The sequence below is a fragment of the Calonectris borealis genome, chromosome 2 (assembly GCF_964195595.1).
Source record: "Calonectris borealis chromosome 2, bCalBor7.hap1.2, whole genome shotgun sequence".
NCBI classification, from domain to species: Eukaryota; Metazoa; Chordata; class Aves; order Procellariiformes; family Procellariidae; genus Calonectris; species Calonectris borealis.
The window spans coordinates 83,362,432-83,384,103 of record NC_134313.1 but is presented as its reverse complement, the minus strand read 5'-3'; the positions used below and the strand labels follow the sequence as shown (position 1 = coordinate 83,384,103).

The window sequence follows — 21,672 nt, the reverse complement described above, 5'->3', positions numbered from 1 at the left end:
CCTTTTTGTTTGATGGTTTGTCTTCAAATGTCTACTTAACCATTCCTCTGTGCAATTCATGTCTAGTACTTTTTTGACCATCTGCCATGGACATGAACAGCAGATAATTCTATTTGCAGAAGTCTTCTACAAATGTGAATACTTGGCAAGTCCTCCCTACACTTTTCACCTCTAGGCTCAAAACCACCCTAACATTGTGTTATTCTTTCACAATAGGGCATATTTTCAAGATCTTCTATCATTCTTATTGCTTTCCTTTGGATTCATCCCAGTTACTGCAAGTCATTTGACTGACTGAAGCAAAAACTATTTGTCACGGTCTTCACCACACGACTTAATTTCAGGGGAAAAAATGAAGGTAAATTTTAGGAACACAGGAAGATGACTCTCCTCCCCCAGCTCAGAGAACATTTCATGATTATTATTTCTAAAAATCTGTCAGCAACAGCCAACATGATTTACTGAATACAATTCTGTAACAGTAATGGATCACGGTGAATTAAATAAACCTAGTGAATCTAACTTTTACTCATCTCTCACAATGGTCCTGGATGCAGTAGCAGAGCTGCCACAATGCCTCTGTCTCCCATAAAAAAAAAAATATACCCAGTGAAAAGGAAAAAGCAGCAGCAGCAGGATGTAAAAAAGAATAGTATAACATGCCATCAAGTTTGCAGGTAAGTTAGGCTATACTGCACAACCTCTAAGAAGATGATGTACTCTTCTATCTATTAATGAGGAAAGTTTTCACAAAAAAAACCTCATTCTGAATTGAGAGCATAATTCATAAATAAGACATTTCTTCACACTGAAGTTACTCATTGAACATTTTCTGTATATAGAAGAATGCATTTTCAGAAAAAAACACTTTTCTAACACACAGCTTCACGTTCCAAAATACAGCAATTTCTCTTATTAATCAGGTGTTTGAGTTCCCAGTTAGTCTGTTAAGTTCTATCATAGCAAAGCTAAAAACAGGCAAAAACGTTAACTTCCATGCTTCAACAACAGAGACCGCGACATCGCCATGTCAGCAGGAACCAGAGGCTTTTCTTTGCAAAATATTGTAGTGTGATCTGAAAGCAGTCATTTGCCTCAAAAATGATGGTATGCTACTAATGGAAATAAGGGATTGGCAGATGGCACGTGACAGCACTGCATGTCACAACATACCAGTCTGGTTTCAAGCACTAGGTCAGCATGACGGAACCACAATGGCTTCTGCAACAGCTAATCAGAAGTACCAGCTGAATTTTCTTTTGTTTTTAAAAATCAACTGAATATGACATTCGGGTACCCCAGCCATACATAGAAGTTACACAACATTTCCAGAAAATCCCAGCTGTGAAATATTTCTGTCTGAGGGCAACCCTATCTTTATGCCTCAAAGCCAAAAGCTATCCTGCACCAAGGGTGCAAATAGAAAATCCAACAGCTTCAGCAGTTCCTGTTGAACTTTACACAAATTACTGTACCTGTACGAAATGCTGTGATGACCGTCATTGCTCAGTGTGTTATGATCAGGACCTTTCCAAGTAACTGAAGCCTTGGGGCGACCACAGACTTTACACCTAAGCACGATGGTCTCTCCTGTCTCACATGTTATCTCACTCAATGGTATTATAAACTCTGGCGGAACTGGAAAAAGAAAATTAGTGGCATTAGGTCAAATGAAGTTAATCAATTTGCTTTTCTCTCCCTTGCACACTCTCTTTTCTATTAGACGAAGTAGTATGGTACTTATGGTACTTTAAATTTCCAAGGTGTATCTACCCCTCTACCCTTGGAGCACATCCATGGTTAGGCCACTTGCTGGGGGCTCTGCAGAGCTAGCGAATTTTTCTCTGCATGAATTTGGATACAACACTACTGCTAACCCTAAGCCCACCGTGGTGAACCAAACACCCTGTTTATGGCAAGCTGAGGAAACCCTACAATGAAAAGTACTTAAGAACGTGCTCAGCCAGGCTATCTTTATATCCAGCTAAGTTTGCAAAAGGGAACACAAAACACTTCACTCGTCCACTGAGGCACTGTAGTGGTTTCCCTTTTTGCATACTGGTGAAACTCAAAAAGTTTCGTTCTGTTTAATAAGATGAAAACCCAGTTTGGTTCTGACCCCAGAGGGCCACCGGACAGACCCTGAATATTCCCGAGGGTGCAAGGTTAAAAATGAAGCAGGTGGTCTCCAGTGCCTAGCCTTGTTATTTTGCAAATTCAGCAAGGCCCAACTTCCATACAGTCTCCATGCAAACGCAGTAGAGTGCAAATCTTTCTGAACATGTCATATGGTCCTTGTGTTTTATGTTGTTTTGGACTGGTGAACAAAAATGTGTTCCTTGCATGTTAAAAAAAAAAAAAAAAGACATATTTCATTAACTGTCTCCCTTATCCAAAAAGAGCCTATGTATATCTTGATAGAAAACACTCAGTTCCTGACGTAATTCATGTCAAGCAAATTTAAACAAAGTAAATCATGTTCTAATCAAATTATATTTACTGGGACTTTTAAAAATTAAAGCAACTTACCATCATAAATGTAATTGGGGTTGAGAAGCTGGAAAGGAGAAATTAAAGAATTAATGTCCTTGTAATATTATAAGAAATTAAAGAATGGTAGAAAACAAAGTACAGGGATGGTTCGAAGTTAGCTGTACTCAAAGATCCAAGAATCATCTGAACGCCAGAATTTCTGCACCAGTCTGCTCTTTCTGCAGTATCCTTATGCTATATCATGCTTGCAGGCTCAAAGATTATACCTTACCCGTTTTCAGATTTGGCAAACGCTGTCCATTAAAACCACTGTTGCCTCCAATTCCTTCATGTGAAATTCTGACAGATGTTACTTTTAAAGAAATCCCAACACAACTCCTTTTGGAAACCACTACATCTTTGTAACATTTACCTTTACAGAAACCTTGTTGGCAAGTCCTTCTCGGGATTTGCGGTAACCATTTTCTAGCTTGCCTTCCCTTTTGCCGTCTTTATCTTTTTTCTCAGATTTCTTCCTTAAACGGAGTGCTGTGTGCCAAGATGTTGACTTCCTAAATACAGAACATTAAACTTTGATCAATTTTTTTCAGCTCTAGGTTATATGTTATACTCTCTAGTTTCAAATAGCATTGGAAAAGTATGTCAAAATGTTATTCATTGTATTAAAGTATACTGAAATGAAATAAATTAAGTATTCCATAAGGGATGCTACCTTTGGTTAAAACTGTAAGCAAGCTAGTAAGATTAGTCGGTAGTTCAGCATTTCTTTAAATCATTGCTGGAATGGTAAACTTTCTATATGAAAATAAAAACTGTCAATCAAACTGAGCAATGATCAGTATGAAATCCATATCAAATACAGCCTATAGAAGCTTTACATAAAGCTGTACTGCTAAGAAGTTTGATATGATTTCTCCTATTGCAGATTTGAGAGAGATCTTCCTAGCACAACCAGACATTTTCAATAGGTTTGTGGCTCAAAGAGGAGATCTAGGAACTCTGAAATCTTATTTCACTTGAAACAAACATTTATGACTGTTTTCCTAGACAAAGGAGCCTAGCCTGACAACTCATGCTATTAAATAAACCAGGAACTATTGTTGCTCTTAAATCAGGTATTATTTCATCATCTTTTCCCAGAAGATTGCACTACTACAGCTTTTTAATAAGGAATATGTGCTTCTGGGCTCTTTCTTATATTTTGAAGTTTGCTAAGGGACCTCTCAAGTACTCGTTCTGCTTGACCTTCATTTATTTCTCAAAGATCACATCAACTTTTGGTTTAAAAGTTTCAAAGCCTTATCTAAATTGGAAATTTTTCTTCCTCCTTCCCTTCTACACACACTCAGGCACTCACTTGATGGTTCCATCAGGGTTGTCAATGATGACTGCACTGGTATGCCCCAAGACATAGCCGGGAATCCAGCCCTCGGCTGCGGGGCACTGATCAGTGGCGGCTCTGAACACCAAAAACATGTTCTGTTGGTTGCTGGCTAGAATCTGCACGACCTCTCCTTGGTAGACATTTATCTCATCCTCCTTCACTGCCGTGTAATCGTGTGTCACCAGCATGGTGGAGATATTGCTACTGCTGCTACTTTCACTCTGCAAGTGTCAATTGGAAGCACAAAGAGGGGGAGAAAACAGAATCAAGTTTAAAGTTCATGAAGAAGACAGGCTGTTCTTGGCCTGCTACGTTACAGCCATTACCTGCATGATCCACATAAGCCGTAGTCAAAGAAGAGAGCTACGATTTCTCTTTTAGAACTGTCTGTGTCTATTTATCTTGTACAAACTAGTTTGATCTTTGAATACCTTCATGTACAGCTGCTGCAGAAATTTATTCCCATTACTTTTACTCAAGATTACTGCCTTTAACTAAGAGTCAGTTTATACACAGGTCTCAACTGGTCTTCCTTTCAAGCTCAGACACTGAACCTTGCATCTTTATCAGGCAATAAAACTACAGTACAGCACGTAGGACAGTTTTTCATGGTCTTACAGGGGCAGTTTCAAAATCATAACAGGTCAAGACTTTACCTCACAAAGACTGGAAATTCCAACAACGAAAAATACATATAGTTTTTCCTAGCATTATTTGTCAGATCTCAGACACCAGCCTTCTGCATGCAAAACATGACAAGGTACAAAAAACCAAAACAGGCTTTTGACAGGGTCTCTCAAAACCTCAAGGCTTGTCCCTGGTTGAATCTGTATGATCAGGTTTGGTCCTTTAAATGCATGGGATGAGGTAAATTACTGAAATAAGAAATTATTCATTTCTTGGGCAATATAGGCCCACTGAACTATCAGAATAAAACTGGAAATCTCACTCCTAACTGATTAATGACTATGACAGCTAAGTATTGTTAGCTGTTTATGATACACTTTCAACTAGTGTTCATGAATGTTGTTCGTTTCCTCACCGAGCATTTGCAGAATGCTAATTATGGCTGATGAGGTGTACATTAAAAGTCATGCTACTTTATGCAACCTATTCCCTGAAATAAGTTATTTCCTTCTTGAAACAAGTTTAAACGAAAGTGGATGGCCTATTAATGATGTGGCATGAGGTGTGTATGTGTGTATGCCTATCTTTTATCTCTGTTCTTACTTCAAACTGTTTCAGTTCACTACCACTGAGGGCTCACTATTGCTTAGTAGTAGCTGAGTTGAAGAAGGAAATCAGTACCCAGCTGTAGTTGGAGACTACTATGGCTTATATAGCATAACCACACGTTAGCACCACATATGTGCTAGCTAGCATGCTAGTGAGTGGAAAGCTTGGCACACAGGATTAAAACAGTGTAAATGTTTTTTCTCAAAACTGTCAAATATTTCTCCCCTCAGTGCTGAGGAGATACAGCAGGGGTCAGTGGACAGCTTGGTACACTGGGAGCCTGGAAAACCACGCTCTCTTCCAACCTGCTAATGGCCTTGAACAAGTCACTACATCTCTTGGTGCCTGTGATTCCCCATGAGTGTTTTGGCTGGCTAGTCTACTGAGAAACCAAGACATTTGGAAAGGAATAGTCTCAGATTACTCATTCATAGCATGTGCAGCAAATTGATGCTTGGGTTTCCAGTGAGTCTGTACATTTTATTCTAGCTGAACTATTTTATTCAACTGGATGAGTCAAGTCCATTCTGTTTAGGATGATGAAGCAAATAATACCACAGAGAAAGATCTCATCCTGGATTGTACCTCTACTAAAGGATATTTACATTTAATTCCAGATGCTGCATTTCCAGTGAGAGAACTCATTTTGTCTGGCTTAGTGGTCTTTTTTATTAGCAAACCCCTTCCGTGATTCAGGCAAACTCGGAATAGTAGAACCAAAAAACAACTCTCAATTTTCAATTATTGTTTAAGTTAAGATTACAACTTGCTAGATTCTTTTAGCTAGATGAAAAACAACTCTATTCAGAGAAAGTTGGTTTTTTTAGCTCCTTCCGTTAGACTTACAGGAGGAGAGGAAGGGAAGGCTGAAGTACCAAAACCAACCTAAGTCCCAAACCTTGCCCCACACACTATTCCTGAACATACTGTTTCTTAGCATGCAGCACAATTTGTGTAACTGCAGGACTGACCTTCCTGTAACATAACATTTCTTTTTAATAGTTAAGTCTTGAAGGATCATATTGAACTCCGAATATTTCTTATTTTCAACAAGGACAGATAAATCTGTTAAATAACCAAGCGTCTGGTAACTACTAAGTGACAAACGTTCTCGTGAATGTGTTTATATCAGAATTTATTCTCACCACAGAAAGACAGCCTTTTCTTTTGCCTTGCAAGGAAGTAATATCCTTGCACAGTCAATGTTTTTCTACTGCAAGTTCTGCTGGTCATTGCTGACCTCAATTATGAGATCAGAGGAGGATTTACAATCAAAATATTAAAAATTCCTCCCATATTCCTGAAATACTAGCAAAACTAATTCCTTTCTCTTCTTCTTAGAAGTAACTTTTCCGTGAGTAACCAACCTTAACCATATATGCATGTAAATACACACACACAAATGGTTAAATCAAAATAAACCTTCACAACCCATTTTCTCTAGCCTGTTGAATGTGTGTGAAATCCTGCTAAAGTATGGTCTAGAAATGAGGCTATAAATGAAGAATTATGACTCATCTCAATTACCAAACTAAAAGAAACACAGTTGTGAAGCAGAAGGTAGGCATTCAGATACTATATTTTACAGTAAGATAAAAACAAGCAATGGTGTCTTTGCTGAGATAGTATGAAAATTCAAATGTTTTGAAAACTCAGTGCCACCCTGTCTCTCCCTCTGTCTTTTTTTAATGGAACGACATCAATTAATGCTATTCAAGTCTTCTCTGCACATAAAAGTACCACCATCTTGATTCACATGCTGTGCAGCAATTGAGAAATACTCCAATTATTCCAGATATTATATCATCATCACGTTTTGCTAGACTGAAGATAAACACAAGACAGAGCTAAACCAAATGAAAAGTTGAAAGAAGATCGGGATAAAAATACGATACATGCAAAGCATAATTGTTTCTTCTGAAACTATTATAAAAGTAAGTGTAAGAACTAAGAAGTCAAGAAAGCTCTGTGTGTTAAACAGTTCTATAAAGAAATGCATGCATTTAAAAAAGGTCCGGCAAGTTAGGTGATTTGCAAAATTGGTATTGCATACGATTTGTGAGAGTGGAAAAACAAACATTTGTGAACACAACACTTAGTGAGAGAAAAATCAAATGTGAGTTTAAAAAGAAAGGCACCATAGCCTGCCTACCACATCCATGGCAAGTGCCTTGAAATTTCTGCTTTATATTTGCACATGCCCCTGTGATTGCTGTGTTGCATTTCCTGGTGGACGTTATTACAGAGAATGTGGATTCTGTTGATACCCCAGCTTTCCGCACAAACGCACCAACTGCATACTAAAAGGTTGAATCTCCAGATGCCCTAAACCAGTTCTTCTTACAAAGCAGAAAAGACAAGTGGAGCCGCTATTTGTTTTGGTTGTAGTAGAAGGAGGATTATTTTAGCTAGGTTTTGTTGGCCTATTTTGAGTGGTTTGCAGGAAGCTTCCTTGACCAGACACAGGATTTAAAAAGAGAATGTTGTACATCAACTAAGGCTGAAAGGAGGGGGGGGAAAATAAATTAATAAAAAATAAAAATCAAGCAGCCCAGGGAACGTACTGTAGATGTCTCCACGAAGTTAAACCTCAACAGGACAATGGTGGCGGATTTGTGCATGAAAGGGAAAAAAAGCCCCAAGGCAATCTGCCAAAATCTTGAAGTCGGATTTAAGTGCCGGCTGCAATGCATACCCCAAGGTGCTCTGGCTGCCGCGCTTCAGCGTGTTAATTACGTGCCTTCAAATTAGAGACGAAAAAAGCAAGGAGAGCAAGTTAGTAAGTATCAGCCTAGTGATCTATGTTTTCAGCAGAGGCAGAAATTGCATCTAATGTTAGCAGTTGCTTTTGTGTCTGCATACATATCCGTGTTTGTATGTACACATACACAGAGAGGTAGATAATTTTGGTTTTTTAATGTGCAGAAGATATTCGAACAGTTGATTATTTCAGAGCAGTACAGCACTGGAGAGCCAGAAGTTAGTACGGAGAGTGATGGTAACGCACAGAAAGGGAGCACGGGAAGGTTTTAGAAGAGCTCGCAGGACAGAGGTGCTCCGCTCTTACCCCATTACTCTGGGTGGAGTGAACTGACTGCTCGCTGGTCGAGGAGCATGTGCTCATGCGGTCTGTGTCCTTGCTGTGTGAAGAGTGGCGGTGGACCTGCCGCTGGAGGGAGTCATTGTCCCCAGGGAAAGTGAAGGAGCCAGGGCGGCTGGCAGGGGATGCTGGGATGGAGCTCCAAAAGGAGCCCTTCTGCAGGGGGCTGCTGGGTGGAAAGGTTTCTTTGCCAAAAGGAGAAGGGAAAGTCGTGGAGAGAGGAGAGTTCATTGGTGAGATGGCTCCTGGCCTTGGCTTCCCGAGCGTCAGTGATCCTATGCTGTTTCTTGAGCGACTGTCCTCTGAGCTTCCACGTGAGTCTTTCTGGGCTCCGTCAGCTGAGCCAGAAATGTTTCCCGCTGTCTTCCTGGGACTTTCAATAACTTTCATCTTGGGAATCTGCTCAGCTTCTCTCTGAGGACCGTCCGGTTCTGCATTGGGAGGGTGCCTGTCTGGCTGGCTCAGGCCAGTTTCTAAGGAGGTGTTGTAGTGTGGCAGGGAGAGATTGTGAATGGACATACCTGACATCTTGTCTGCCTCTGCTTGGGCCGAGGCTGCAGAGGAGACCAGGACTGGGGAATGGTGTCTGACAGGCTGGGGGATCCGGGATGGCCGGCTACGGCTGGAGCTGGGGATGCCACTACAGCTGCTGGGGCCACTGCTGTTACCGCTGCTGCTCCCGCTGCCGCCTCCACCACTGCTATGGTTCCTCTGGTACTCAATTGGGGACGTCAAGGCTGCAATGGGGGTGGGAGGGGAGGCGATCAGGGAAAGAAGGGCAGGAAAGGGAACAGGAACAATTTAAACCAGACATGTTTACTGCCAAAAGAGGAGTGCTGTTCAAATAAGATAAATTCCCTTAGCAATGCTGGTCATGCCGTAGACCTCAACTCAGTTTTCTATATCACACCTTCATGATCTGCTATACGTACCTCTATTAAAGATGAAAAACCTGAAACGAGGAAGAAATGTCTTCCTCTAGGATCACATTGTCAGTTAACAGCCAAGCTGGGAAAAAACAGGTGTGACTCCGAATTCTCAGCTTGTTGTTCCTCCATTACAACTCTTTAAAAAAAAAAAAAAATCTAGACTGGGGCAACAACCGATGGATACAAAAATACAGCAAGAACCCTGTAGTGTCACAGCAGACACTACCGTCTTCTACTTTTCTCTTGCAGAATCTGAATGTTGTTGCCACAGTAAGATGTGACAACCATGGCCACCAAAATAACGCAAGCAAAACATATTCTGAATAGATGCTTAAAATTCCACTCGGGTTTAGCTTTTAAAGGCTTGCATTTGATTAAGAGGGGAACACAAGCTCTCCACCTCAACGGATGGTGCCAATCTTGATTCACTCCTACAAAACATTTGGAAAATTTCACCAAGAGAACACCATGTAAATTCAGACTACCATTCTTATAATAAATGTTAGCATCTGTTCTGAAGGAGAAATGCGGCACATATCCCCCAACTGTTCTGTATTAGCTTAGGAAAAAGGAAACTTGCAAAACATTTCAAAGCCAAGAAACAACAGATGCAAGAGAAGTCGTTCAGTTATGAACTTTCAGTGAGAGAAAATAATTTACCATTTAAAAAGTTGCGCTGGTTTTCCAAAATTTGGTTAATTTCGTGGATCCATAACTGGCGGACTCCTGGACTGGCAGAATGCAAAATAAAGGTCTCCGTGACATCGCCCGTTCTTGACGTTAGTGCAAATTTACATGGATCGCTGTCCACATTTTCCTCCAGGGAAAGGCAACTCACCTTCATAAAAAAAAAAAAAAAAGATAATTTCCTTCATGTATTTTATGAGAAATATACCTCTAAAATCTCTTACTTAGGAGCTCAGAGTCAGATCTTCAAATGATGACCATCCTTTCATTCAGTAAAATAATACCATGAAATGATTGATTACAGTAAGCTAAGGATTAGCGTACAGATTACTGACACACTGTGCCTAAACAATCTCCAACTGGTCAGTATGGCCCAATGTTCTCTATCGCCCCTCACTCTCCCGTCGTGTTATTTAAAGTGCGGAGCTCTACACTGGCCCACACCGAAGGCTTCTGCTGCAGAGACAGCAGTGCCTTGGAACAAGCTGTCCAGCCAGCACTGAACAGGATGCTCAGCTGGCAGGCAGAGCACCAAGGCTAATTAACAGAAGCAAGGTCCATGCAAAACGCTTCACCAGGAGGGCTGGTGGGCCCTAATATCAACAGGTTTTGTTTCAGAGAAGGCTTGAAGTGGGAGCAAACGCTTTTTGTTTGAGGGATTTTCTTGTAGAAGAGCTGACACCTCTAAGAAGGTGGCACTACTTACAGATGTTACCTACAAATTCGGACTGATTTCAGATGAAAATCAAAAGAAGGGATACGTAAAGAGTTGTTATCTTTTTGATATGCTTCACATGGGAAGCATCAGAGTGCTGGGATCCAAAGATTTCTGTTTATCATCAGAGCGAGCACAAATTTGGTAGGAAGTAATTTCAGGAAGTGACTGACGCCTCACTGTGCTTTATGACTGCACATCTAGATGTCACTAGTGACTCCACACTGAATCAGAAACTGTTACCTTAGCAGAGTTTGTGCAGGGGACGCAAAGACTCACACACAACAGTTACCTTGATACTGTTTTTAAACAAGAATCCGGGCATGGAGAAACCTTTCTTTTTATCTAGCAGCTCACTGAAAATGACAATCTGTTCAAACAGGAAGACCCGTCTCTCCTTGCAGCGTGGCAGAAGTCCCGTGTCCTGGTCTGTAACCAAGAACGTGTCCTGGAGCAGGAGCTTACCCTGGGCTACAATTTTACCCTAAACACAGAGGCAAGCGGAAACACATTTAGTGCAGTTCTGAATTTCTTTCCCCAATCAACCTTTTTGAGCAGACGCTCATGCCAAAATAGCTTTTTTATTTCCCAATTTCTGAGTGTCACTGACCATTATATATTAATTGATCCTCTTATACACAACACATTCTTACGCCCTTTCTCAAAAAAACAAACACCATCAAGAAAAAAAACCCCAAAAATTCACCCCACCCTTTCCAACTCGTACTGCAGTTTGAGGCTTAGTAACACTGAGGCTTTCATCTCTCTAGTCTCAGTACCTCCGTCCCTGCCACCTCCAATACAGTAACTCATATATTCTTCTAATGTCTTCCAGGGTGCTGAAGAGGGGAAGAATTCGAGTTCATACCTGCATCACAGAGCAGAAAGGGCTTTGCAAGTAGAGTTTGTGACTATAGCCTGGCTGATGCATACTGCTTCAATAGCCAATTTCCATCTCTTTTAGACTTGGCAAAACAAGGACTACAGTTGCCTCAGGTACTTTAACTGACCTTAGCAACTCCTCCTTTGCCTACACTGCTGAAGTCAGGTCTGCTCACCTGCTGATAACTGATTACTTCCCTATTTTGCAAGTCATCAGTCAATAAGGGAACTGCGGTAACACCAGTGCTTCCTAGATTTTGCAGGACTTGCCTAGTGTGACTGACACAACAGGTAAAGCTTCCCAGGAGGAAGTCCTTGGCAGGGCTAAGACTTGATTTTTCATTCACTGCTTTTTGCACCAGCTAACAAGATAGTGAGAGAGCACCCTACCACACTTCTCCCCCCACCTCTCCCCACAACATTAATGTTTAATTTCTGGAGAACCTGACAAAAACTCTAAGCAAAACCCCAGCCAACTTACATCAAATCCTTGCAGGCGGCCAACATTCATCATGTCATTACACCGTTTTGGTACTATACACATGACCTCTACAGCTCTCTGTTCAAGACAAATAAAAAGTCAAAGCTTTATTTTCCAAATGCGTTAGCAGGATAAAAGTTTGTTTCATTTGCTATGGTTGCTTTAGAACAGAAATGCGAAAAGTAAACACTTATCAGAATCACATTCTCAAGAAGATCAGAAAAGGAAAGCAACTCTATGTCAAAACAAGTAGTAGTTTAGAGTAAAGAGCATTCAAATCACTATGAGAAAATGTCACAAGTACCTCTAGTTCTGTTGTGTCAAGGTTAGCTTTTTTAGAATATTTGAGGAAGTCCTGAAAAAGGAAAAAACAATAATATGAGTTCTTTTCTCATTAATCAGCAACGAGAAATCTTAGAAAATCTGCATTTACTATCCTCTGTCAGAGAATGACAGACTGTGGAAGACACATAGAAAAATTTTCTTTTTAAAGCTTCTTGCTGCAGTGCTTTCCCCCCTTATTTTTTAAGATTTATTCACTATTTTTGATTTAGATCATACAAGAACATATATTAAGGCAATGATCTCTGTGATACATAGGGTTGCTCTTCAGTAAACATTTATATGATACTAAAATTGCCGATGTGGTTGGAAAAGTTGAGATAAGTCCCAACAACTCATATCACATTTACATCTGAAAACAATTGGGAGATCCCTGTCCCCTTCATATGACATTGGTACAAATTCTAAACATTTCCATGTCACTTACGTGAGTTCAATTGGTCTTTAACATTAAAAAAAAAAAAAGCAAAATCCTGCCCAAGCTATTTACTGCAATTTTTATAAGTATCTGACTATGGTCAGAAAATAATCATATAACATTCCTTACAAATCTGGGTTCTATTTGGGAGAAGGGTGGAAAAGTATCAGCAATATTTAAAAAAGAAAACATATCCATTAACACATATATTAAATCATTCATCTCTACATCACTTTACCTTTAGTAACAGCTGGTATTTCATAATTCTCTGCACGGGTTTTATTAGCAAGTCAGTGAGCTGAAGTCTGTGGCCCAGGCGTTGCTTTAGATCCTGAGGATTGTAAAACAAACATTTTTTTGTTTGTTCAGTTGGAAACAACTTTGTTGTGTTTTGCTGAGTTAGAAACACAGCAGGATATATCACTATTAATGGCTATCAGAGCAGAAATTGGCAAAAGTCAGAGCAGAACCTGATCTTCAGTTAGCAAAAGCTAGAGTCCTTCCCCTTATCGGTATCAGCTTTGTTTCCAAAGCATTCCCCCCCCTCCAAGTATCTTCCATATCTTTTTTTGAAAAGATTGTATAGTGAAATGTAATTTTTCAATCCCAGGTTGTATATAGTCTATTTTCAACAGTGATCTCTGCTCATCCAAAATTGCCACTTCATATAATATGCATTGTTAACTGCCTGGGCTAGGGCTAGTAAGGATGAGACTCTACTGATTAATTAATATCTTATACCAAAACTTTAGTTTTCTTCCCCTAGAGATTAATACATCTCTAGGAGCCTGTATCAGACTTGAGAAATCAGAACAGAAGTGGCAAGGAATTACAATTTAAAACAGTATCAACGATATGTGCTACCTTTTTTTTTTTTTTTTTGGTCAACAGATCTGATAACGCTTATGATTTGTACACACCCTTCACCTTGCATATATCCCCTCTCAGAAACTTACCTCAAAAAACGTATCAATGTATTCTGAGACAATGTGCTCAGACTTTGGTTTGTTTTGGCAGTAAACTATGTACATGTGCAACCTTCTCTCCTAGAAGAACAAAGATACAGAATGATACATCATCATCAAGTAAAAAGCATGCCAGATTGAAATATAGTATTATTTTAAGAAGTACAGATGTTGAAAAGCATGAACTTAAAAAGGTCCTTTTCAGGAAAAGAAGCAGCTACATATGCAGAAATTACAGACCTGGAAACACATTTATTTGAGAATATCATGATGATTTTAGAAAGGCAATACAAGTCAGAAAGTTGCCACAGTTATAAACACTTCTGAACAACAGGTGTTTAGAAATGATAGCTCAGCAGGTCCCACAATAAAATTAAGTAGGAAAATGGTTATCTTTTTCTTTTAGCAAGAGCAATGGATTGAGCCTTTGAAATATCATATTTTTAATTTGATTTTAATAATCTGATTATTGTTCTAATATATTAGAATAATGACCTTCTCCTGTTTAGCTATACAGAGCAGTTAGGAGAAAAATCTTAGTCTTCAATTTAGTATTAGCTGTCTTACTGGAGTTTGAGTGGAGACGTAGGTGATGTAGCCTGAAAATGGTGGTGCTAGTTTTTGTGCATGTGCTTTTAACATCAAGGCAACAAAGAAAAAGAGAGAGAGTATAACTTCAGCCTTTAAGATTCATTCCTGATTATCAACCTTGCTCAGTTAAGAAACAGACATATGATATGTGCCTATTACCTACTCCAAAATCTTCCTTATCATTTTGCTAGGATTGGTCTGCTGTTAGAGGCTTTGTTGCTCAGTGACTTACGGAGTACTGACCAGTGAAGACAAATGGAAAGTGAAAAAGGAAAAAATAAGACGGAGATTGAAAAGGACACAGAACATAGATTAAGAGCAGGAACTGAATTGTCATGTTCTAGCTGATAGTGAGGGTTTTGCTAGAGGATGTTGTAATAGCATCACGGCTTGCCTTTCCATCTGGAGTGGTAAGGGTGCCTTTCAAAGACAGCTCAGTTACAAATATATCAGGAGAAAGTAAAACAGCAATCAGAAACAGGGAGTCATTCCCTTCAGGTTTCCCATTTTACCAGTGCCAGAATTCTCCCCTCTTCCCATGCCTGTTTTTTTTTTGTGTTGTTTGTTTGTTTGTTTTGGTGTTTTGGGTTTTTTTAATAATAATCATCCTTCAGAAATGAAACAGCTCATTCCTCATCATTAGTCCAGGAATTAGGCCTGGCTTCCAGTGTTACTGTTCCATTAATGTTTGTTTCTGTGCTCTTTTGCTACCCTGTTATTGACTTCAAACACAGACTGCAGGGAAAATCCGAAACCCATTAAATCTGCTTTAATCCAGCCTGTCTTCAGTCTTTGCACACTTGTGCAAACGATCATATTTAGCAGGCAAGTTTCCCTTCTGTTGTCTTGCGTGGTCTGGAGTACCTTGAGACCTCATCTAAAGAGACACCAAAATGACTGATTAATGGCATGTCTGATGTGTCCTGAATTTTGATATCTAGTTTCTACATAATTAGTTCATCTGATTTCCTTCTGAAGTGTTGCAATATCCACATGTATCACATGGTCATTCCTTTTAATAAATAAATGACAAGTGGAAAAACAGGGACTTGTATAAAGCTATAAAGGGTACTATGTTGGACTAAAATTAAATATAATGAATTTCTGGCGCTCTCAATTCCTTCCCCAAGTGAAGAGGGAGGAATCTCAGCCACTGCTGTGATTCTCAGAAAGGGAAAGGATACACAACTAGAATGCACTGAAACCAGTAAGAAGAATGAGCTGCTTTCCTATTTTTGGTTCCTATGTTCCATGGTACTGCATGGATACTTGGGATTAAAAGACAAGTGTATCTGGTCATATGAAATGACAATTTCCTCACACAGAACTGGAACTGAATTGAGAAACAGGGCCCACATTCATATTTTCTCTCCACAGGAAGATATTGGGAACAAAAACTAGATTATTTATTTAGTCTATTTATAAGCTCTTATAATTACTCTCTCTCCACCTCTTACAGCGAGGAATATTTACTGCACTTTAACTGTGTTGTACCATAGATAAATCCTTAATAATCAAACACGTTGGTCAGTAGCAGGAATAGGCGTTTGCCAAAGACAATGTTTGCACTTACATGCTTAACAAACAGGGATCCCAGCTTTTCTGGATCTTCAAGGCACTTCTCCAACTCTCCTAAAAAGAAGCTGAACATAAACAGAATAAGCATTTTTCTTCTGATAGCACACACTATAGCAACAGGTGACTGCAAGGCAAAGTGGTCTTACTGCAAGGTCCACTTTGTGTCTCCTATCAGCAGCTTTGGATATTAATGTATGTCCAAAATGACAATGTTAACAGTGTAATATTTTAATATAGATTTCTAAAAGGACACACTGAATCCATGTCAAGATGAAAAAATACTGGTGTTCATTAATAAAATTCTTTAATCCCATTTATTGATTGAAACTTTTCTCCTTCCTAGTCTGAGTGCCTCAGGTGCTCATATTGCCATGCTAACCCCTAAGAAATGCTTTAGAGTGTATTCTTAGAGAAAACATTTTTGAAAACAAAGCCTCAAACCATGTACAAACTTCTGTACATAATACTATCCATAGTATAGATTCTCAGTTGAAGCACTTGGTATATATAAGCATCCTTGTTTAAAGCAGATCTTCATACCAACATTTGTAAGCTGAATCTATAGTATCTACAACTCAAAGCACAAGACCAACTATATTTACCTTGTATTTGCATATTTCAGGGAAAAAATAAAATAATTTCTTAAAGTCAACCTAGTATTTTTTAGGTAGAATTGTTCAGCAGGTGGTTTTCAAGTTAATACGTACTCTCTGTGCCAGTCGTAAATCTGGTGAATGTTTCCAAACACAATCTTGTCTTTGCCTTTCATGTCATCAGGTACGCCATCTTCCTTCATAAGTGCCATATAACCCTACAACAGTCAAAGGAAATTCACTGTGAACATTTTAACTTCAAAAATGTGAGTTGCCTTTTAATCCCCCTTTTTCCAGAAGCTTTCCAAATTGCCCATGACAACAGCTTGCTTGGAACACAAAAACAAACCAAAAAACTGCCTATAACATAGCATAACATAGAGCATAGACCCAAAATATCACAAATTGGCTTGAGGTTGTCCGCACAATACTGCCCAGTGCTAGAAAGACGAATTCACTCCAGCTAATTTAGCCTGTGCGAACAGGCTCAAAGCATAGAGGAAACTTCTACAGCCCTTCTCCTTATTGTCTGAAGCACCTGCAATGCTTTGCCAGGTAGGGCTGTTACCAAGTACCACTCAGAGCCACTGAACTGGCTTCTGTGCTCCTTTGCTCAGTGTTTCTTATTTCAGTCATCCACACTAACCCTACACCAAAGTGCGCTGAGGAAGAAAGCAGCTGCACTGCATATGGGACTGCACTGCATGGACTACTACTTGTGGTATGAGCAAACCAAACACCAAAAAAATTGAACGTCAATTCTATTAGCAAGCATTCTGGCTGCAGTAAAGTTCCTTTTACATCTTCCCATAGTCCTGTTTTCTCTTTTTCGGTGTATATATACACTCGTCTTACTGTGCAATTCTATCACATAGTTAGAGCTGGGAGTGTTTTTAAATTTTGTAATATTCATGCAACTCTATTCCTTCTATTTCTTCCTAACACTTCTATTCCTAATTAACCAGGTCTGGTTTTAGTTTGCAAAGTTTATGTTTTGATGTCTAGCATTTTCATCAGGAATTATTTTGTTAGTTACAAAAATACATCTGTTCATAGCCTTCTAATGCACCCTTTAAATACTGTAAAAAGACTATCACAATGCCGATCTTTCTTTCCCTCCCTCCCTTTAAAACAGAGTTTAAGAATTGAACCTTGTCAAGCTGAAGTTCACTGCCATGCTCATTCTCTCTACTCTTCCAAATGCATTTTGTTGGTAGCTGAAGACTGAAGGGAGATGTGTGATGTTATCTCATTTTACAGAAGGGGAAACTAGGAAGTCTAAGAGAAGCCTAGCAGTAGGAAAGGAAGCAAGTCTTTCAAATCCAGGATAGTTCCTCTACCTGCTGAGTTACAATGCTTTTTTGAATTTAGTTGTGCTAAATAAAACCATCTCGTCTAAGATACTATTAGGCCAGAGGTAGTGATCTTAAAAAATTACTAACTACACTCCTCAGAAGAACAGTAAGGTGCACACAATAACAGGAAGAAAAAAAGGAATGAGATCTGGTGCAATATTTCTAATATGTTAAAAGCCTGCAGGAGGGAAAGCTCAGAATGCAAACATTCACATTTTCAGTTTCTTCCTGCGTTTTGTTTTGAAAAAACTGAGGTTCAAGCTACATAGCTGGTCGGTACCACACTAAAAAAAAAAAAAAAAACAAAAAACCCCAAAAAACCCAGAAAAATCAAGAGAATGAAAAACATCATACCTCAACTACATAGCCCAGATCTCGTACATAATCTCGCTCTGTCTCCACTAATTCCTGTAAGACATAGCTACAATGGAAAGAAAATGGTGAACACATACTTCATTAAAAAAAACCCAGGTTCTCAAAAAGGATTAATGGCATACAGCTTTTCAGACACTTGCAGTCACATATTTTTGATAAGCAGAGCTGAAACAGAAGAATTAATGCACATTCTTTCTAAGCAAGATGCTGCTTTGACTTTGGAACCGGAGCAGGCTTACTTCTGTTTATCTAAAGTCAGATGTTTTCTTACACGTCATTAAAATTAAACATTTAACTATTGTTTAAAATAAAATGCTATTATGTCTCTGGTCTGGAGACTCTTAAGTATATGAACTGTTATTTCTACCCACAGATTTAAATAATTTTGAAACCAGGCATGTTTTTGTTCTACCATGGTAACAGTTTACTATTACATAAAGAAATTAAGAGTGCGGTGGAACAGAACAAGGGAAACGACATTTAAAGATCAGCCTCTTCCTGCGTAACTGAGACTGACATGTGACAAAAGTCAACACAGGTATAACTAAAATTAAAAATCACAGGAAATTGAAACTGTGACTGTTGAAGAAAATTTTCTTTGCATAATGTGACTGCATGCTTGACACCTAATACAAGTCCTCCCCCTGGAGATTAACAGTTTCTGCTGCCAGTTCAAAATGGACATTTTTAAAACTTTTCATTTATCTCTTCAAAACTTTGTCAAAGGACTGAAAATGTGGTCTTACTGTCGTCTTTTTAAGGAGCTGGATTTCCTTTCTTCCATCTCATCTATGGGTGATGAGGAGGAGAGAAGGGAGTTATCTGAAGGGTTGAAGGAAGGACTGCTGCTGTCACCTTGATCTACCAACAGGGAACTTGGACGGTCCTCCAGAGCCTAGAAAGTGTTCAAGACAGACAGCAACAATGATTTATTTCCCCTTTTTTCACAAGATACATTTACATGCAGCTGTATATGGGAACCTATTGGAGCTCAATTACTGCAATATATCTTGGCAAAGGTGGTCTCAAGCTCCCAGGAAACCAACCAACAACTTGGCTTTCCAGGACAGATAACCTAACCTTGTAGAAGCACATTTGAGATACGTCAGTCTTTCCTTCACAGGAAAAGAAAGGAGTTCAGTTGGTTTAAGCAGCACAAGATAAAAATCAGACTATCCTGATGTAAGGATAGTCTGGATGCAAGTACTTCTATGGTGGAAGCTACACAGATGTGGGCTTATTGCCAGGGATTAAATTATATTTGTCATACTTTAGTTCTGGCATATGCATGTTACTTTCAATAATAAATAGGACATCTTTAAAGGAGATTCTTTGGATGTTACATTTTTTATTACAACAGAAGTGGCATTCTTTGTCAGACATTTTGTTTATCATATTAAGTAGCCAAAATACCAAACTCATTGAAGAAAATAATGACTTCTACAGTCAGTATTGCTTTTGAGCTTCATGACAGTTCAGATCCTAGTTAAGAGTCCCTCTCTCTTCTGCCAGATACACTGTCTCCCTTGCACGGACTCCGCAGTCTTCTGTTTGTACAAAAGATAGAGAAGCCATGGGAGAAATAATACGAACAAGCTTCTATGAAGTATTTATTGGACTTCTTTAATTCAAGCCCATAATCTTGGATCAAGCTACAGTTATGTATCACTTTTTCCTTGAATATGATACAGGCTTTAATGCAAGACACATTTACTTCACCAGGGTGGGGTTTAGCTGTAATCTTTTTTGTTTCCCTGCAAAAAGTAAAAGCCCAATAATGATATGACTAGCCCAAAACCCAGGAGAACCTGACCCTTGGCTAAAATTGTGAAATAAGAACATCTCCGCCAGGGACTATATGCATGGATCATTAAGTTATATCCACTGCTAGGCTGCCTGAAAGACACATGGACTGTCAAAATTTCCATTTGCAAAAGGCTGCTTTGAATTTTCCCACAGATTACTTCTTATTCACCCTTCTGGTGCAACAGAAGTAAAAAGCAAAGTTAATACTCTATGAGAGAGTAGAAATTATTTCATGCAGTAATGTAAGTGAAGTGTAAGTCTTTCTAAATGAGGAAATATAAAATGGAAATTCAAATTTCTCTTTCTGAAATTCAAAGCTGCTTAAATTTAGAACAAGCCTGGGAAATTTCAACCTCTGGTAACATGGGGCTGCTATGTTGCAATTCTCTGTAGAGTTTTCACAGGAGCACTTCTACTAAGCCCAACAGGGTCTATGTTGCAAAAGCCAGACTTAAAGGTTTTGAGCGAATCACAGAATCACTGAGGGACCATGGTCCTGAGACCACATAGTCCAATCCCCCTTCTCAAATAGGGTCATCTAGAGTAGGTTTTCCAGGACTGGATCAAGTCGGGTTTTGAATATGAAGGAGGGCCTTCCTGGTATTATCCATACTCCCTATTCTTTGTCAATGAGCATCTTCAGAAACATAAATTTTAAAACACAGAAACTTAAAAAAGCTGACATAAACTCCTCCTACTTAATTTGTTAGCAAACGCTGCAAAGCAAGGAAGTAGCCGCTAACATACAAAATGATCCTTTTACTCTTTTACTTATTTCTTCATTATCACATTGCCTAAAAAACAGCTAGATAGCATAAATGCCTCTGTGTGAAGGTTATCTACTTTACTGTTGAACTCTGCAAGATTTGCTGTAAATTCAGTCTCAGGGATTCTTCTCGAAAGTCTATCACGCAAATCAGGGTAACCCTGGGTCTTAGCATTCATTTTACTAATAGGACATTTTCTTTTTACTAACAGGAAATACATTATCTGTCTTCTCCTCTCCCTCATATTTCCTTTTTTTTTTTTGCTTCTCTACACAGCCATTTACCTATTCAGTAAGTGCTTTCACAAAAGAGGGTGTACAAAGCGACCCGTACACCAACCCAGAAAGTGACTTTTGAAACAGGCATCAAGTTTTACATGTCAAAGGTGTACGCTCAGGATGGGCATGTAGCTTTTCTTCGAATAGCAAGTTGGGACTTGAAGACACAACTTCTTTAAACACATGCATCTGCCAGTCAGCCTCACCATTTTACTTTTGACGAGCTCTTCAATTGCACTGACTAGTTCTGCAGCACTGGGTGTCTCGGAGCTGGTCGGCCGCACCAGTAATCGAGAAGATGTCTGTGCAATGACACAAAGGAATGAGAATCCCAGAGTTAGCCTGGTACGTGCTCAAGGATCAAGAGAACTCCTTCACTTCTCTGTTAGGCAAAGGTACCTGACAGTAATTGTCAGTGTAATATAAAACTAAGATCATCCCTTCCAACTTGGGCAACTGGAATTGGAAATTTTAAGTAACCCCCATTTAAGAAGTTAAATGCTGGGATAGAAATTCCTGTTCCTACATGCAATAGAAGTCAAGGAAATATCCTTCATCTTGCTGATTATGATAATGCCTGACACATAGCTATAAAAATCGCCTGAGCTGACCCAGTGGACAACAAACAATTTGTTAACATATTTTATTGGTGGTTAAACAAAGCAACAACTGCAGAAAAGTAACAGGAACCAAGAAG

The 21,672-nt window shown here is 39.2% G+C and overlaps 1 protein-coding gene across 7 annotated transcripts in view; it reads right to left on the bottom strand.

Moving 5' to 3' along the window:
- The window catches only part of TRIO (trio Rho guanine nucleotide exchange factor), a 265,761-nt gene that overhangs the window by 9,094 nt on the left and 234,995 nt on the right, over nt 1-21,672 (bottom strand). For 6 of the 7 annotated variants that reach the window (XM_075142469.1, XM_075142472.1, XM_075142470.1 and 3 more), the window contains 16 exons: nt 21,182-21,277; nt 18,871-19,019; nt 18,104-18,170; nt 16,509-16,612; nt 15,797-15,866; nt 13,624-13,713; nt 12,906-12,998; nt 12,212-12,262; nt 11,908-11,985; nt 10,837-11,028; nt 9,803-9,980; nt 8,181-8,950; nt 3,851-4,098; nt 2,906-3,044; nt 2,530-2,557; nt 1,476-1,638 (listed from right to left, as the gene is read on the bottom strand). In XM_075142469.1, coding sequence (XP_074998570.1) covers nt 1,476-1,638; nt 2,530-2,557; nt 2,906-3,044; nt 3,851-4,098; nt 8,181-8,950; nt 9,803-9,980; nt 10,837-11,028; nt 11,908-11,985; nt 12,212-12,262; nt 12,906-12,998; nt 13,624-13,713; nt 15,797-15,866; nt 16,509-16,612; nt 18,104-18,170; nt 18,871-19,019; nt 21,182-21,277 — 2,516 coding nt within the window. Of the gene's footprint in view, nt 1-1,475; nt 1,639-2,529; nt 2,558-2,905; nt 3,045-3,850; nt 4,099-8,180; nt 8,951-9,802; nt 9,981-10,836; nt 11,029-11,907; nt 11,986-12,211; nt 12,263-12,905; nt 12,999-13,623; nt 13,714-15,796; nt 15,867-16,508; nt 16,613-18,103; nt 18,171-18,870; nt 19,020-21,181; nt 21,278-21,672 lie in introns of those variants that run through there. The other variant, XM_075142475.1, reaches the window with a different exon arrangement.